This window comes from Hypanus sabinus, chromosome 1 (assembly GCF_030144855.1).
Source record: "Hypanus sabinus isolate sHypSab1 chromosome 1, sHypSab1.hap1, whole genome shotgun sequence".
Lineage (NCBI taxonomy): Eukaryota > Metazoa > Chordata > Chondrichthyes > Myliobatiformes > Dasyatidae > Hypanus > Hypanus sabinus.
Window position 1 is genome coordinate 203,939,630 of NC_082706.1, and position 18,372 is coordinate 203,958,001.

At 44.5% G+C, this 18,372-nt stretch overlaps 1 protein-coding gene across 2 annotated transcripts in view; it reads left to right on the forward strand.

Moving 5' to 3' along the window:
• LOC132402003 (transcriptional activator GLI3-like) overlaps nucleotides 1–18,372 on the forward strand; it is a 760,747-nt gene that overhangs the window by 698,760 nt on the left and 43,615 nt on the right. For both annotated transcript variants that reach the window (XM_059984438.1, XM_059984448.1), the window contains 3 exons: nucleotides 5,837–6,053; nucleotides 8,777–8,890; nucleotides 15,654–15,794. In XM_059984438.1, coding sequence (XP_059840421.1) covers nucleotides 5,837–6,053; nucleotides 8,777–8,890; nucleotides 15,654–15,794 — 472 coding nt within the window. The remainder of the gene's footprint in view (nucleotides 1–5,836; nucleotides 6,054–8,776; nucleotides 8,891–15,653; nucleotides 15,795–18,372) is intronic.

Here is an 18,372-nt window from a genome sequence, read left to right on the forward strand (position 1 = left end):
ATGTTGGTCCATGGCCTCCTCTACTACCTCAATGAGGCCACACTCGGGTTGGAGGAGCAACACCTCATATTCCGTCTTCCAACATGATGACATGAACATCAATTTCTTTAACTTAGAGTGATTTCTGACTTTTTCAATTCCCCTTCTAGTTTCACTCTCACCTTCCCATCACCACTCTTTGGTTACCTTCCAACACCAGCTCCGTAGCTAAGAAGACCCAGCAGCATCTCTACTTCCTGCGAAGGCTGAGGAAAGTCCATCTCCCACCCCCCATCCTCATCACATTCTACAGAGGATGTATCGAAAGCATCCTGAGCAGCTGCATTACTGCCTGGTTCGGAAATTGCACAGTCTTGGTTTGTAAGACTCAGCAGCGGATAGCTGAAGGGATCATTGGGGTCTCTCTTCCCACCATTACAAACATTTACACCACATGCTGCATATGCAAAGTTAACAGCATTGTGAAGGACCCCAAGCACCCCTCATACAAACTCTTCTCCCTCCTGCCATCTGGCAAAAGGCACCGTAGCATTCGGGCTCTCACGACCGGACTGTGTAACAGTTTCTTCCCCCAAGCCATTAGACTCCTCAATTCCCAGAGTCTAGTCTAGTCTGTCTGTCTGTCTGACACACACACACACACCTGAACACCACTCCACTCCCTTTGCAATTTTTGCTCATTTCTTTCTCAATTCTTGCTAAAACAATTGTTTACATTTACATTATTTATTATTATATTGTAATTTGCTCTTTATTATGCCTATTATTTTGTTTGTTAATTATTGTACTATCTTGCACTGTTTTGTGCACTTTATGTAGTCCCGTGTAGCTATGAAGTCTAGTGTAGTTTTGTGTTGTTTCATGTCCTGGAGGAATGTTGTTTCATTTTTACTGTGTAATGTACCAGCAGTTAGGGTTGAAATGGCAATAAAAACAACTTGACTTAACTTAACCTTCCTCTTTCCCTTTCTTCCATGGTCCGTTGTCCTCTACATCTTCTTCAGCTCTTTACCTCTTTTTATCTATTTAATCTCCTTCTCGCTGACCGCCATTCCCCTCACCTATCACCTGCTGGCATGAACTCCATCCCTCCCCACATCTTCTTATTCTTCCTCCTTCCTTTCCAGTCCTGATGAAGGGTCTCAACCCAAAACATCGACTGTTTATTCCTCTCCATAGATGTTGTCTGATATACTGAGTTCCTCCAGTATTTTGTGTTGCACATGTTTTATTGTTGACTCATTGAGTTTATTCAAGGATAAGTTTTTTTTAAGTTTGCTTACTCCTTGGGATGCCCAGGATTGAATGGTTTGTCAAATGAAGAGTGTTTGATGGCTGTGGACCTGTTTTCACTGGAAGTCAGAAGAATAATGGGTGACCTCATTGAAACCTATTGAATGGTGAAAGGGCTTGATAGAGTGGATGTGGAGAGGATGTTCCCTAGGGAAGGAGAGTCTAAGACCGGAGAACACGGCCTCTGAATAGAGGGGCATCCTTTTAGAATGGAGATTAGGGGGAGTTTCTTTAGCCAGAGATTGGTGAATCAGGCATCTGTGGAGGCCAAGTCTTTATGTATATTTAAAGCAGCGGTTGATTGATTCTTGATTGGTCAGGGCATGAAGGGATACTTGAAGAAGGCAGGAGATTGGGGCTGAGAGGAAAGTTGGATCAGCCATGATGGTGGAGCAGACTCATTGGGCCAAATGGTCTAATTCTGCTCCTATATTTATGGTCTTATGGTTCCGATTTCAGCCTTGGGTAACCATGGAGACCATTCCAAGCATAAATAAAAGGGAAGTTCTGATCTTGCAGTTGAGTGATATCTGGTGAACATTTTTGGCGAGCTGTATGTATCTGTGTCTAGAATGTTCAAGGTGCAGTTTGAGTGTATGTTGCTTGTTCCCTTCAAGAACAACCTACTGACAAAGTCCAGGGTCCACCAGCCACTGAATGCACAGGTGATGAGACAATTAAACATAGAACATTACAGCATATTACAACCTTTTAACCTATTCCCTATCAATCTAATCCTTTCTTCCCACATAACCCTCCATTTTTCTTTCTTCCATGGGCCTACCTAACAGTCGCTTAAATGTCTCTATTGCAGGGGTTCCCAACCCTCTTTATTCCATGGACCAATACCATGGTTTAGTAAGTTTTCTGATGACAGAAAGGTTGGAGGTGATGTGGATAGTGTGGAGGGCTGTCAGAGGTTACAGCGGCACATTGATAGGATGAAAAACTGGGCTGAGAAGTGGCAGATGGAGTTCAACCTAGTGTGAAGTGGTTCATTTTAGTAGGTCAAAATTGATGGCAGAATATGGTAAGACTCCTGGCAGTGTGGAGGATCAGAGGGATCTTGGGGTCCAAGTCCATAGGATGCTCAAAGCAGCTGTGCAGGTTGACTCTGTGGTTAAGAAGCCATATGGTGTATTGGCCTTCATCAATCGTAGAATTGAATTTAGGAGCCGAGAGGTAATGTTGCAGCTATATAAGACCCTGGTCAGACCCCACTTAGAGTACTGTGCTCAGTTCTGGTCACCTCACTACAGGAAGGATGTGGAAGCCATAGAAGGGGTACAGAGGAGATTTACAAGAATGTTGCTTGGTTTGGGGAGCATGCCTTATGAAAGCAGGTTGAGTGAACTGGTCCTTTTCTCCTTGGAGTGATGGAGGATGAGAGGTGACCTGATAGAGGTGTATAAGATGATGAGAGGCACTGATCATGGGGATAGTCAGAGACTTTTTCCACAGGGCTGAACTGTTTGCCACAAGAGGACACAGGTTTAAGGTGCTGGGGAGTAGGCACAGAGGAGATGTCAGGGGTACGTTTTTTACTCAGAGAGTGGTGAGTGCGTGGAATGGGCTGCCGGCAACAGTGGTGGAGGCGGATACGATAGGGTTTTAAGACTTTTGGATAGGTACATGGAGCTTAGAAAAATAGTGAGCTATGGGTACGCCTAGTAATTTCTAAGGTAGGGACATGTTCGTCACAACTTTGTGGGCTGAAGGGCCTGTATTGTGTTGTAGATTTTCTATGTTTCTAATACCATTAAGCAAGGGTTCCACGAACCCCTGTTCTAATGAATCTGCCTCTACCATCACCTCGGCAGTACGCTCCACAAACCCACCACTCTGTGTAAAAAACTTACCTCTGACATCCCCCCCCCCATACATTCCTCCAATCACATTAAAATTATGCCCACTCATCTTAGCCATTTATGCCCTAGGAAAAAGTTTGCTAGTTGTCTATTGACCTATGCCTTAGTCATCTTATCAGCTTGTACACCTCTATCAAGTCACCTCTCATCCTCCTTTGCTCCAAAGAGAAAAGCCGTGGCTCACTCAGAAGATATGCCCTCATCCAAACATTGTCCTGCTAAATCTCCTCTGCACCTTCTCTTGAGCTTCCATATATGCCAGGAAAGCACCAGATCCTTTCTCATGGAATAAAATGTTCATAAATACAAAAACACCTTCATGTATTTACAATGTAAAGAGCATTATAAATGTGGTTGAAATTGCTGTGGTGTCTTGGCATTTACATGCAATGAAAAATATCCAACAATTATACAGAGTGATATAGTGTAGTAGTTAGCACAATGCTTTACAGTTCCAGCAACCTGAGTATAATTCCTGCCGCTGCCTGTAAGGAGTTTGTACCTTCTCCCCGTGACCACATGGGCTTCCTCCGGGTGCTCTGGTTTCCTCCCACAGTCCAAAGTCGTACCAGTTGATAGTTAACTGGTCGCTGTAGATCGGCCCATGATTAGGCTAGGATCAAATCGGGGGATTGCTTTGTGGCACAGCTCGAAGGTCTGGGAGGGCTTGTTCTGCACTGTATCCCAATAAATAAACAAAGAAGTTACAAATACAGATCTGGAATAAAATGTGTGTAAGTACACAAATACCAGCCTGTAGTTATCATGCAAACAACATTATAAAAATTGGATTAAACTGGGGTAATGGATTGAGGGGGGAGTGGAAGGGAAAGGAAGCTAGAATGGTTGATCAGATTAACTGCTAGGGGAAAGAAGCATTTAAGATAATGTGAAGATTTTGTTTTAAGAGCCCTATAGCAGCTTCTGGAAGAGAGCTTTTGGAAAAGGCAATTTGCAGATGTCCATGAGGTATCTACAGCACTGCAGCCTGCAGTCAGTACTAAACTAGACAATCTGCCTAATCGGTAAATCTGTTTCTCTGGAGTAAAAGATTAATGGGGGAACAAAAATAGTAAGGGAACGTTTAACAGTTCTCGCTTCCAGTCAGTAATAGTTGTAATGACGTTTATTGCATCTGGGATTTTCAAGGTTCTTGTTAGATAACGCTCAGTTTTCTAAGCAATGGTGAATCGACTAAGCTAGGGTTTTGTGGGTCACCTGAGCTCTCTTCACACTGGTCATCCTGAGCACTTGTTTGCATGGTAACGATTAGCTTCACCGAAACATACACTGAAATGCGTCCTTTGCGTCACCGACCAACACTGTCTGAGGATGTGCTGGGGACAGATCACAAGTGTTACCACGCTTCCAGAACACAATTTACCAGTCCTAACCCATGTGTCTTTGGGAGGAAACCAGAGAAAGCCACCCGGTCATGGGGAGAACGTACACACTCCTCACAGAAGATACAGGGGGGAATGTCAGTTTTTTTTTAAAACACAGAGAACATTGTATTCATTTCAAGAGGACTAAAATACAAAAGCAAGGATGTAATATTACTTGGAGTATTGTGAGCAGTTTTGGGCCCCTTATCTAAGAAAAGGTGTGCTGACATTGGAGAGGGCTTACGAAAGTGATTCTGGGATTGAAGGACTTGTCATGGAGCATTTGATGGCTCTGAGCCTGTATTCACTGGAATTCAGAAGAATGAGGGGCGACCTCATTGAAACCTATTGAGAGTTGAAAGGCCTCAGTAGGGTGGATGTGGAAAGGGTGTTTCTTAAGGTGGGAGAGATAATAACCGGAGGACACAGCCTCGGAATAGAGTCGTATCCTTTGGAACAGAGAGGAGGAATTCCTTCAGCCACAGAGTGGTAAATCTGTGGAATTCACTGCCACACATGCCTGTGCAGGCGAAGTCATTGGATATATTTAAGGCAGAGTTTGGTCAGGGCATGAAGGGATACAGGGAGAAGGCAGGAGTTTAGGGCTGAGTGGAAAAATGAATCAGCCATGATGAAATGGTGTAACAGACTCACTGGGCCAGGTGGCCTAATTCTGCTTCTATATTTTGTGGTTTTATGGCCTTATGGGTCCTTGGAATGCCCTGCCACTTTTATATAAGAAACTTTTATATAATAGACACATAGATAGTAGAAGAATGGAGGGATACATAGGAGGAAGCGCTGGACAGTGGTGTAGTGTCATCCGCATCGACCAAGACAAGTGATCCCAGGTTCAAATCCAGCCGGCTCCTAGCACGCTTTCCACCTCCGCTGGGTTGAATGTTGAGCTAGCAACTCGGCCTCATAAAAAGCAGACAAATGCTAAAGAAATGGCAAGAAACGGCTGCTCGATGCGCCACAAAGTGCAGAAAGGAACAACAACAGCAGCGTGGGGGGGTGGGGGGGAAGGATTAGATTGATTGTGGAGTAGGTTATAAGGTCAGCACAACATTGTGGGCTGAATGGCCTATACTGTGCTGTAATATTCTGTGTTTGATGTACGCATGACAAATAAAGTTAATCTTTATCTTGATATTTAAATTAAATTGTGCTATATGTTAATTCTTTTAAATATACTTTGAGAGAACTAGAGGTATTTGAACATGCAAAGGGGAATTTTTCTTTGATTATCCACCTGGTAATCCTCTTCTGTACCTTGCTTTTACCTAGTCCTGCCCTCAGCTTTCCTTACCCTGCCACTCCAGTAGCCATTCAACAAATGCACCACCAGATAATGAGCCGCCAGCAAAGCCTGGGTTCCGCCTTTGGCCACAGTCCTCCTCTCATCCATCCTGCTCCGACGTTCGCTCCGCAACGCCATGTGCCAGGCCTGCCCACTGTGCTTGCCCCCGGACAGATCTCTTCATGTCCACCTGAACCTGCTCAGGTAAGAGAAAACAGAGGGGGGTGTTGTGATGGAAAATAACTGGTTCTTTGAGTCTCAACAGTAGAGGCCTGGACACACACAGTTTTAATAATAAGGAATTTATTTACAAGGGGAAGTCAGGTCAACACAAGCAACTACAATACACAGGAAGCGGTGTGGGGACAGGGTACGGTTACACAAACAAAGAACAAGGGAAAAGCACTACGACAGCTATCCCCCTTGACCTTGGATAGCCGCGGCTCCCTTACCAGGACAAACGATAGACCTTCCCAAACATAAATCAATGCACTTACCTCCAATGAGGTGGTCTGTAAGAAAGGGCTAGCCAAGGGCAAGTCTCTTAAAGCATGGGGCTGGGCAAGATAATCCAATTAAGGTGACCAATAATTTAGGTGTGCTTGATTAGTTGGGAGGGACCAAATGTTGGTTGGCATGTGGTGTGTCCTCCGACCAGCCAGGTGGCGGTGCATCTGTCACGTGGTTGGTATCTCTGGATACAGGGGGTAATGGAACTGTGCTGGAAGTCTTCATGGGGTGTAATTGGTTGTCTGTTGTATCCGATGATGACGGGCATGAAGAAACCTATGCAGGTGAGTTTTTAAAGTAGAAAAGCTGTTGCACTGGGGCAGTTTGACTCTCTCGACCTTAGAAGTCTAGGCCCAGTGGTACAAGTAGCCATCACAACTGGGGATTTCCTTGGTTGTGGTGGATGACGTGACTTCTTCCACGTTTTGTAATCCCTTCGCTCTTACCTTAACAGATAATTCACAAACGTGGCCAATTCAAAGGATTATGTTAAACCACATTAATGCACAGAAATAGGAACCAATGTTTGCATAATGTTTACTTTATTCTTTATGTTGTTTGAGAATAGTTCTGCAAGGAATTAGAATCAAGTTATTTTAATCACTGTCTTATATGACATGAACACAAGTGATTCTGCAGTTGCTGGAAATCCAGAGCAACATACACATAATGATGGAGGAACTCTACTGAGTCCATGGAGGGAATAAACAGTGGAGGTTTTGGGCTGAGTCCTTTCATCCTCTCCATGGACACTGCCTGACTTGCTGAGTTCTTCCAGCACTTCGTGCGTTACTCCCAGATGACATGAAATTTGTACAGTACAGTACAAAGCCATAAAAGTTACTATAAATTATAAAATGAACAAATAGTCTCAAAAGAAGGAATAATGAGGTAGTGTTCATGGGTTCATGGACCATTCAGAAATCTGATGATGGAGGGAAGAAGTTGTTCCTGAATTGTTGAGCGTTAATCTGCAGGCTCCTGTACCTCCTCCCTGATGAGGACATGTACCATTTAGAAACTTGCCAGAGTCTTTGGCAACGTACCAATTCTCCTCCAATTCCTAATGAAGTAGAGCCTCTGCCTTCATGATTGCTTCAATGTGTTGGGTTCAAGACCAATCCTCCAAGATGTCGAAGAAACTTAAAGGTGCTCACCCTTTCCACCACTGGCTCCTCGATGAGGACTGGTGTGTGTTCCTTCGACTTCCCTTTCCTGAAGTCCACAACCAGTTGAGTTGCAACACCACTCAAGTAGCTATCCGTCATCTTGCTGTATGCCTCCTTATCACCATACCACTTTGAAGTGATGGTGCTGTTCAGTGTACTATGGTTATTGAAATCCAATTGAGTTGTATACAGCAGATCAGGCAGCGTCTATGAAGAGGGGTAAACATTCAATGCTATGAGCCAAGGACTGAAAATGAAGGGGAAAGGAGCCAGAATAAGAGAGTTGTTGGGGGTGGGGGAGGAGGGAGGAAAGAGTAGAAGCTGGTAGGTGATAGGTAAGACCAAGTGAGGGCAAAGGTGGGTAGGAGAGGAGAGATGAACTGAAGAGTTGTGAAGGGAAAGGGGTGAAGAAAGAATCTGGTAGGAGAGGGGAGGGAGAGGGGACAATAGGAAAAAGGGAAGGAAGGGAACCAGAGGGAGGTGATGGGCAGGTGAGGAGAAGAGAAGTGATAAGAGGGAAGCAGAAAGGGGGACGAAAGCCTCATTTGCCTGGGTCACCTCCAACCTGATGGCATGAATGGTAGTTTCTGTAACTTAGGGTAATTTCTCCCTCCTCCCCTTGTCCTGGCCTCCTGAATATTCCCAGTCGCTACATTTCATGGTTTGCTAATCATGACAGAAGTAGGCCAGAGACATTTTCAATTCAAGGAGCAGGAGCAGAGACCATAAACAGAGGGACATATGGATCTGTGTGGGCCGACGGTTTCTCAATGGATCAGAGACAGGGTTTATTTATTTATTGAGATACAGTGTGGAATAGGCCCTGCCAGCCCTTTAAGCCACGCTGCCCAGCAATCCCCCATTTAATCTTGGCCTACTCACAAGATAATTTACAATGACCAATTAACCCACCAACTGGTACTAGTTTGGAATGTGGGAGGAAATCAGAGCACATGGAGGAAGCCCACACAGTCACGGGGAGAATGTACAAACTCCTTTCAGGCAGTGTCGGGAATTGAACTTGGGTCACTGGTAAAGTAAGGTGGTGCGTTAACCACTTCACTACCTGTGACACCCCATTCTTCGGTACCTCAGGCTTCGTTGTGCTTCTCCACAGATGCTGCCTGACCTGCTGAGTTACTCTAGCATTTTGTGTGTGCTGCTCCAGATTTCCAGCATCTGCCGAACCTCTCATGCACACGATTGGATTGTGTTCAATCACGTCTGAAGTTTCTCACGTCTTTCTAGAGTAAGCCAACCAGTGAGTCAGCGGTGAGCAGCACTGGCGACCCAATGCAGAACAAGCGCTCGCGGATTAAAGCTGACGAGGAGCTGCCGAGCCCAGGCGGAGGGAGCGAGCAGGTACAGCGACGACTTCATTAATCAGCACCCCCACCACACCACCTCGCAGCAGATGCATTCTATAATACATGCAACTTCTATCAGAGTGCTCAGGGACCAATTACAGAAACGGTCTTGTCCTTCACGTTGTTTGCTTTCCTTGTAATACGAAGGTGATTAAGTATAGAATTTAAATTTGTAGTGCAGATTCGAGAGGTGCCTCGGATACGCTGAGGTGATCTTGCCACTTTAGGTGTAAGTCATCGCGGCCTTGAATCTGAAATGAATTTGCAATTCAAGTGGATCTTTATAACAAGAAATAGAACAGCCGCTCATGCAAGTATGTAAGTCACCATTGTAATCAGTCCAGAAGGAGAACGGAACATTGTATGGTGTGGTGGTTGTCCTGTGTTCGAGGATGGCAGGAGACCTGAGCGCAAGATTTTTTAAAATGGAAAAGCCATTGCACTGGGGCAGTTCCAATCTCTCGACCTCATAAGTCTGGGTCAGGTATGAACAAGCGCCACAGTCTGGGGTCTTCCTTGGATGCAGTGGATGACCATGATATCTTCTGTGCCTTGTCACACACCTTTGCTCTCCGCAGAGTGCAGCAAAACCACCTTCCTGGCCGCTGGACTCTCTGTAGGTCTGCCCAGTCCGCCAGAGCCGACTTTGCATGCTCAGGCAGGCATGTGCTATCTCACTGGGGTATGAGGTCTGCCAGCTACCCTCACTTGGTTTAGTCCTCCTGCCGAAGCGGTGTACTGGGATGTGGCCGCTGTTGCGCGCAGGCAGCTACTTGGAGCCGCAGGTGTGAGCTGAAAGTCCAGAGGGAAGCAACGGTGAGTGAACTGTCCCAGAATGGACACAAGAAACCCTTTGGCCAGAGGTGATACCCCTCTCTGGACACCCCATACACCCCATCTAGAACATTACAGCACAGCATAAGCCCCTCAGTCCACGATGTTGTGCCGACCTTCTAACCTACCCTAAGATCAATCTAACCCATCCCTCCATAGCCCTTCATTTTTCTATCATCTGTGTGCCTCATTCATCTGCCTCTACTACCGCCCCTGGCTGCCCATTCCATGCACCCACCACCCTCTTTGCAAAGAAATGAAACTCAGACATACACCCCCCACGCAAGACTTTCTTCCAGTTACCTTAAAATTATGCCAATTTTGCACCCTGGGAAAAAGTTTCTGGTTGTCCACTCGGTCTAGGCCTCTTGTACACCTCTATCAAGTCACCTCTCATCCTCCTTCAGTCCAAAGAGAAAAGCCCTAGTTTACTCAAGCACATAAGCCATGCTCTCTAATTCAAGCAGCACTTCTGAAGCCTCTCTAAAGTTTCCATCTCCTTCCTATAATTAGGTGACCAGAAACAAACGCAATTTTACAAGTGTGGTCTAATCAACCGAAGGCATGCTCTCTAATCCCAGCAGCATCCTGGTAAATCTTCTCTGCACCCTCCCTAAAGCTTCCACATCCTTCCTGTAAAGAGGTGATGAGAACTGGACACAATATTCCAAGTGCAGTCCTATTATTGCCTTGGGTCCAAAACATTGCTAGATAAATGAGTTTTGGAATTTGGAATTATTGCCTTGGATGGTGCCTAGATTAGAGAGCATACCTTATGAGGAAAAGTTGAGCGATCGAGCTCTTGTCACTTTGGAGTGAAGGAGGATGTGAGGTGACTTGATAAGAGGTGTATAAGATGATAAGAGGCATAGACGGAGTGGACAGACAGCTTGTTCCAGGGCAGAAATGGCTAATACATGGTGATTGGAGGAAAGTATAGGGAAGGATGTCAGATGCAGGTTATTTACACAGAGACGGGTGTGTGGAACACCCTGCCAGGGGCAGTGGTAGAGGTATATACATTAAGAACATTGGAGAAGCTATTAGGTAGGTACATGGATGATAGGAAAATGGGTGGCTGAGATTGATCTTAGAGTGGGTTAGAAGTTCAACACCATGGGCCAAATAGCCTGTACTGCTGTAGTGTTCAAAGTTCTATACATTAAATGAACATTTTCCAATTTAAAAATCTTTCAAAGTGATTTTTCTTCAATGGTGTGCTAAGATCTGAAAAGCAGACCATCACTAACTCCCCAGTTAGATGGCTACTCTTTTATTTTTAGAATAGCTTGCTTATATTTAGAAATTTTGGCTGATTCTGTAAACTGCCTCCTGTGATGTCTTTTTCAAAAAAAGATTGTTCCCGGTTATCATCAGCTGTTACCTCCAGCTACACATTAATCAACTCTGTGCAGTCTTCTGGAGTGTATGATGTTGTTTTGTGGCAGAGAATATTTTATTTTTATGCAATAATTTGAACATGTTTGTCATCAGCTTTCACAAATGAAACATGAAGGTTTAACTTTTACAGTAGTTTACATTGCACACAGATCTTATAACCTCACAGGAAATGGTCCTCAAGCATTTCCCTCGGACCCTACAAGCTTCCCGTTCCCATATGAAACACATTTGTAGTTTTTGAAAAGAAATAAAAGACAGCCTAAGACAATGTGGACACACACTATGAATTCCTGGGAGCTGCTTTCTTGAACACCTTCACTCCATCCGGAACACACAGAATTTCCCAGTGACCAGCCTTTTCAATTCCCACTCCAACATGCCTGTCCATGGCTTCCTGTACTGACATGATGGGACCACGCTCCGGCTGGAGGAACAACATCTCGTGTTCCTTCTGGGTAGTCTCCAACCTGATGATCATCACTTTCTCCAACTTCTGGTAAATTCTCCCCCTTCCCCTTCTCTCGTTTTCCACTCCCCACTCTGGTTCCCCTTTCATCTCTTCTTTTCTCCTCACCTATCACCTCCCTTTGGTCCTATCCTATCCTATCAGATTCCCCCTTCTCCAGCCTTTTCTCTTTTTGACCAATTGACTTCCCAGCTCTGTACTTTGCCTCTCCCTCCTCCGGGTTTCATCTTTCACCTTCCATTTTACACTTCTTCCTCCCCTCGCCCCCAGCTTCTTACCCTGATTTCTCATCTCTTTTGATGAGTCCTGATGAAGGGTTTCAGCCTGAAACATCTACTGTACTCATTTCCATTGGTGCTGCCTGGCCTGCTGAGTTCCTCCAGCATTGTGCGTGTGTTGCTTGGATTTCCAGCATCTGCAGATTTTCTAACTTGCGATTCAACCACCCTCTGGTGCCCCTCTTCCTTCCCTTTCCCCCATGGTCCACTCTCTCCTTTCAGATTTTTTCTTCTTCAGCTCAGCCCTTTACCTTTTTCCTTCAATCACATCCCAGCTTCTTTATTCCCCACTTCCCCACCCACCTACCTTCCTCCTCACTTGGTCTCACCTATCCTCTGCCAGCTTGTGTTCCTTCCCTTCCCCCCACCTTCATGTTCTGGCTTCTTCTCCCTTCATTTTCAGTCCTGATGAAGGGTGTTTACACGAAACATGGACTCTTTTTTCCTCTCAATAGATGCTGCTGAGTTCCTCCAGTATTTTGTGTTGCTCTGGATTACCAACATCTGCAGATTCCCTCTTGTACATGCTACGAAGCAGGGTAGGAGAGTGAAAATTGCTCTTGGAGTGCAGAGGACCAAAGTAAACTGGTAGCTTCTAGCAGACGCACGTTGAGACAGAGGGACAGATGTTCAGCTTTGCTGTTGTTGAGGTGTTGTGAGATAGTTATCTGTGATGTGCTGAAATCGATGCACATAGAAAAGCACATCACAGAATCAGGCTCTTTGGTTTTCCCAGTCCGTGCTGAATGATTTAAACTGCCTACGCCCATCAACTTGCACCGGGACCATAGCCCTCCACATCCCTACCATCAACATACCTATCCAAACTTCAAGCTTGCATGCACCACTTGCACAGGCAACTTGTTCCACACTCTCATCACCCTCTGAGTGAAGAAGTTTTCCTTCCTGCTCAACTTAAACTTTTCACCTTTCACCCTTAACCCATGACCTCGAGTTGTAGTCTCACCCAACCCCAGTGGAAAAAGCCTGCTCACATTTACCCTATCTATACCCGTCATAATTTTGAATACCTTTATCAAATCTTCTTTCAATCTCCTACGTTCCAAGGAACTCTTCCCCCTTTCCAGGTTTCACCTATCACTTACTGCCTTGTACTTCTTCCTCCCCCCCCCCCCCACCTTTTTGCTCTGACTTCCCATTTTTTTTTCCCAGTCCTGATGAAGGGTCTCGGCTCAAAACATCGACTGTTTACTCTTTTCCATAGATACTGCCTGGCCTGATGATCTCCTCCAGCATTTTGTGTGTGTGTTGCTCGGATTTCCAGCATCTGCAGATTTTGTCATCCAAGTCCTAATCTTATATTCATCTTTCCTATAGTTCCTGTAGGTATAAGTTAATGCAGTTGATTTTAATACTACTTTCCATTCCCATTCTGACATTAGACCATAAGACATGGGAGCAGAATTGGGCCATTTGGCCCACCAAGTCTGTTCCGCCATTCAATCATGGTTGATCCTTTTTTCTCCTCCACAGCCCCACTTCTGGCCTTCTCCCCGTAACCTTTGTTGCCATGTCCCATCAAGAACCAATCACTCTCCGCCATAAATACACCTGGCCTGTGCAGCTACCTGTGGTAATAAATTCCACAAATTCACCACCCTCTGACTAAAGAAACTTCTCTGCATCTCTGGTTTAAATGGATGCCCCTCTATCCTGAGGGCCCTCTTGTCCTAGACTCCCCCACCATGGGAAGCATCCTTTCCACAGCTACCCTGTCTAGGCTTTTCAACATTCAAAAGGCTTCAATGAGATCCCCCTCGTCCTTCTAAATTCCAGCAAATACAGACGCAGAGCTATCAAACATTCCTCATATGATAACCCTTTCATTCCCAGAATAATCCTTGTGAACATCCTCTGAACCCTCTCCAATGCCAGCACATCTTTTCTTAGATGAGGAGCCCAAAACCGTTCACAGTACTCAAGGTGCCTTATAAAGCCTCAGCATCACATCCCTGCTCTTGTATTCTAGACCTCTCAAAATAAAAGCTAACATTGCATTTGCCTTCCTCACTACTGACTCCACTTGCAAGTTAACCTTTAGGGAGTTCTGCACAAGGGCTCCCAAATCCCTTTGTATCTCAGATTTTTGGATTTTCTCCCTGTATAGAAAATAGTTTACACATTTATTTCTACTACCAAAGTGCCTGACCATGCATTTTCTAACAGCGTATTTCATTTGCCACTTCCTTGCCCACTCTCCTAATCTAAGTCCTACCTGTTTCCTCAACACTACCTGCCCCTGCACAAATCTTGATATCATCTGCAAACCTGGAAACAAAGCCATCTATTCCATCATCTAGATCATTTATATACAACATAAAAAGAAGTGGTCCCAGCACCGACCCCTGTGGTCACTGGCAGCCAACTAGGAAAGGATCCTTTCATTCCCACTGTCACGTACCCCGTGACCGGGTTAAAGAACCAGCAGAAATGGAAAACACTTTGGAGTCTGGTATTACTAGTAACTAATAGTGTTTATTAGTAACTACGTAATACAGTAATATAAGTGCAAATATATTGAACAGGTGAGCAATGATATATGTGTGTGTGAAAATAGGAACAAAACTAGGCTCTTTCATACCTAGGGGTAAATGGATACAGTCTTACAATGATGGAGAGAGTTCAGTTCAGTTCGAGGTAGTTGGTTGAGTGACGTTGGAGAGAGAGAGAGAGGTGAGAGGTGAACTGTCGCCGTCAATCTTCCTGTTGTCTTCCGAAGTCCTGTTGTGGTCACTGACTGTGACCATAACACGTACGACCGTTCCTCAGTGGTGGAATTATCACCCAGGCAAGGGTGGACACACAAATAATTCCCCACCGGTCGCGCCTTTTCACATTGTGAGCCACTGATCAATTTCCCCGAATCGATCCTCCAAAACCCCCTCCTTCGTGGTGTGTCCTGGTGTGTCTGTCTGTGTAACAGTGGACCTGGTTTTTATCTCCACATGTTGGACACCAGCTGTCCATCAACCTGCTCCGCCCACAGCTTTCTGCAGAAACTCTACAAAAGCAGGCAAGTGGCCTCGGATAAAGGTAAACAATCAGCAGAGGAACCATAACATCATCCTTTCAAGCAGTTTCTGTCTCTCTCTCTCTCTCTCTCTCTCTCTCTCTCTCTCTCTCTCTCTCTCTCTCTCTCTCTCTCTCTCTCTCTCTCATTGTGCTGGACGCCTCCCTTTCTCTTAGTATCAATGAGTTTTGGAATCAGGTGATTGACCTTGGATGCTGCCTAGATCAGAGAGCATGTCTTATGAGGAAAGTTTAAGCAATCTAGGGACTTTCTCTTTGGAGCAAAGGTGGATGAGAGGTGACTGATAAGGGTGTACAAGATGATAAGAGACGTAGGTCAAGCAGACAGTCAGGGACTTTCTTCCCAGGATGGAAATGGCTAATATCAGGGTACGGTAATTCTCAGGTGACTGGAGGAAAGTTTTGCGGGGATGTCAGAGGTAAATTCTTTACATAGAGAGCGGTGGTAGAGGTAGGTACATGAGGGACATTTAAGAATCTCTTAGACAGCCACATGGATGATAAAAAAATGGAGGGCTATGTAGGAGGGAAGGGTTAGATTGGTCTTAGGGTAGATTAAAAGGTCGGTAGAATACCACGGGCTAAAGGACCTGTACTATGCTGTAGTGTACACTGTTGTCTCCATCAATTGTACATGCCCTTGTCTAACATTGCACCCGCTCTAAAGGTGACCAGAACTGATGGCAATATTCACGAGTTCAATTCAAAACTGGATTTCTCTACCACAGGAGCAGCCGGAAGGAATGACACTGGTCAAAGAGGAGGTGGATAAAGATGAAAGCAAGCAAGAGCCGGAAGTCATTTATGAAACCAACTGCCACTGGGAAGGATGTACACGGGAATTCGACACACAGGAGCAGTTAGTCCACGTAAGTAGTCGAGGCCAGGAATGCTCATGTTTCTCTACCAGAACTTGTGAAGGTCAGATTTTTGTTTTGACTTCAAAACATCGTGCACTCAATGGCCACATTTCTGGGCACATCTGTACACCTGCTCGTTAATGCGAATATCTAATCAGCCAATCAGGTGGCTGCAACTCGATGCATAAAAGCAAGCAGACATGATCAAGAGGTTCAGTTGTTGATCAGACCAAATATTAGCATGGAGAAGAAACAATATCTAAATGACTTTGACCAGGAGTGACTGTTATGCCAGATGGGTTGTTTAAAAATCTCAGAGAATGGTGCAAGAACAAAATAACATCCAGTGAGCGACAGTTCTGAGGGTGGAATGCCTTGTTAGGGAGAGAGGTCAAAGGAGAATGGCCAGACTTGTTCAAAGTGACAGGAAGGCAACAGTAACTCAAATAACTACCCGTTACGACAGTGGCATATAGAAAAGCATCTCTGAATGCACAACATCTCGAACTTTGAAGAGGATGGGCTGCAACAGCAGAAGTCCACGATATAGACTGAGTGGCCACTTTACAGAAAGTAATTAATAAAGTGGTTTCTGAGTATATTTCTCAACCCAGAACTTTGTAAAATAGTGCAATTATTATTTATTGCTGGTTACTAAATGGCTAAAAACTTGACCAAGTTTGTTATTTAAGTTCAAGGCTATTGTCATTCACCCATACACATGTACTGTGTACAGCTAAACAAAGCATCTTGTTTTAAAATCTTGGGCCAAAATACAAAACACACTACATGTAGTCTCACTTCGCACATAGGGTTATGATCCAGCACATACAGTCACAAAATAATTTTAATATCAGCACATGCTAAAAAGGATGCTTGTGTTTTGGATTGTGTAAATGAAAATAATCTGCTCAGTAAGGCTATTTTCATCTAAATTTTTTAAAGTGTTCTCGAGATTTATAAGTGTCTCTAACCATAACATAGAAAAAGTGCTCTAGTTCTAATTCCAATGAGGTGGAATTTTTTAGCCAGAGGGTGGTGAATCTGAGGAATTCATTGCCACACACAGCTGTGGAGGACAAGAGCTTGGGTATATTTCAAGCTGAGGCTGATATTTTCCTGATTAGTCAGGGCATCAAACGTTACGGGGAGAAGGCACGAGAATAGGGTTGAGAGGGATGAATCAGCCATGATGGAATGGAGAAGCAGAGCCGAAGGACTGAATGGCCTAGTTCTGCTCCAATGTCTTATGGTGTTTATACATGGGAACTAAACGGCTACAAACTTGATGACTACAAACGTCTGAGCCAAAAGAAGGCCGCCGACAAAAGCTCAACAAAAAAGAATCTTGTGTTTTGGATTGTAGAAATGAAAATGTCAGTCTTTCCAATCAGGAAACAGAGGACATTTTCATCTAAAATTTTGTCATTTCTAAAACTATGCCAAAGCTTTTGAAGTGTGAAAGAAAAAACACTCTAGTTCTTGATGATGCATTGCATTCTAAGTCCATTCTAATGTTTGAAACCAACATATTACTTGTCCTAACTACTCTGCATTGGCATCCTGTATCTTTTAGAATAGATTTTTAAAGTTCTCTTACTTGTTTTTAAAACTCTGCATGGTCTGGGACCGGAGAACTTCACAGAATCGTTTTTGTTTTATAATCCTGCTTGAGCTCTCAGGTCTTCTTCACTGGTCTCTTAAATTTAAACAATCTCCCTCAAAAGACAATTGGCAGGTCAGCTTTTTTGAACTCTGCTCCTGAACTGTGGAACTTAATACCTAAACTGTAAAGGATACTGACTCAGTTGATACTTTTAAACAACAGCTCAAAATCTATTTACTTAATCTTGTTTTTAACTAGCATCTTTCTGCTATTTTCATGTCTGTACTATATTCCATTGACAGTGACTTTGAACTTTGGCGTTTGTATGAACAGTGTTCTGCAATACAGTACTGTGCAAAAGTCTAAGGTCTCTCTCTCTCTCTCACACACACACACACACACACAGATAAACCTGATTCTGATGCGGGTCTCTATTGTGGACTGAGAGTGGGAAGGGGGCAGGGAGAGGGAAATCATGATTGGGAAGAAGGGAAGGGAGAGGGGAGGGAGTGGAAAGCACCAGAGAGACACTCTGTAATGATCAATAAACCAATTGTTTGGAATCGAATGACCTTGCCTGGTGTTTCAGGGCTGGGTGTGTTTGCACCTGTGTCAACAGCAACCCCCCCCCTCCCACTATCCTTGGCACTCCTCTGCTCTCTGTCCCACACCCCTCCTGCAGCGCTCTAGCCTCACCATTCCCAACATCCTTTGCTCCCACAAGCTTCACAAACTCGCTCTTCTCTCCATGTTGACACATATAGTACTGCGCAAACTTCTTAGGCACTCTAGCTACACATGTGCCTTTGAGACTTTTGCACAATACTGTATGATATTGTGGTTGTTGTTATTATTATTATTATTATTATGTTTAGATTTCTCCATCTCTATCACAGCATGTAAATGAGTCTTTGGAAGCCATGGATAATGACGACAACCATGGAGTATTTACTTTTCTTGACCACTTGGTAGTTTTGATCA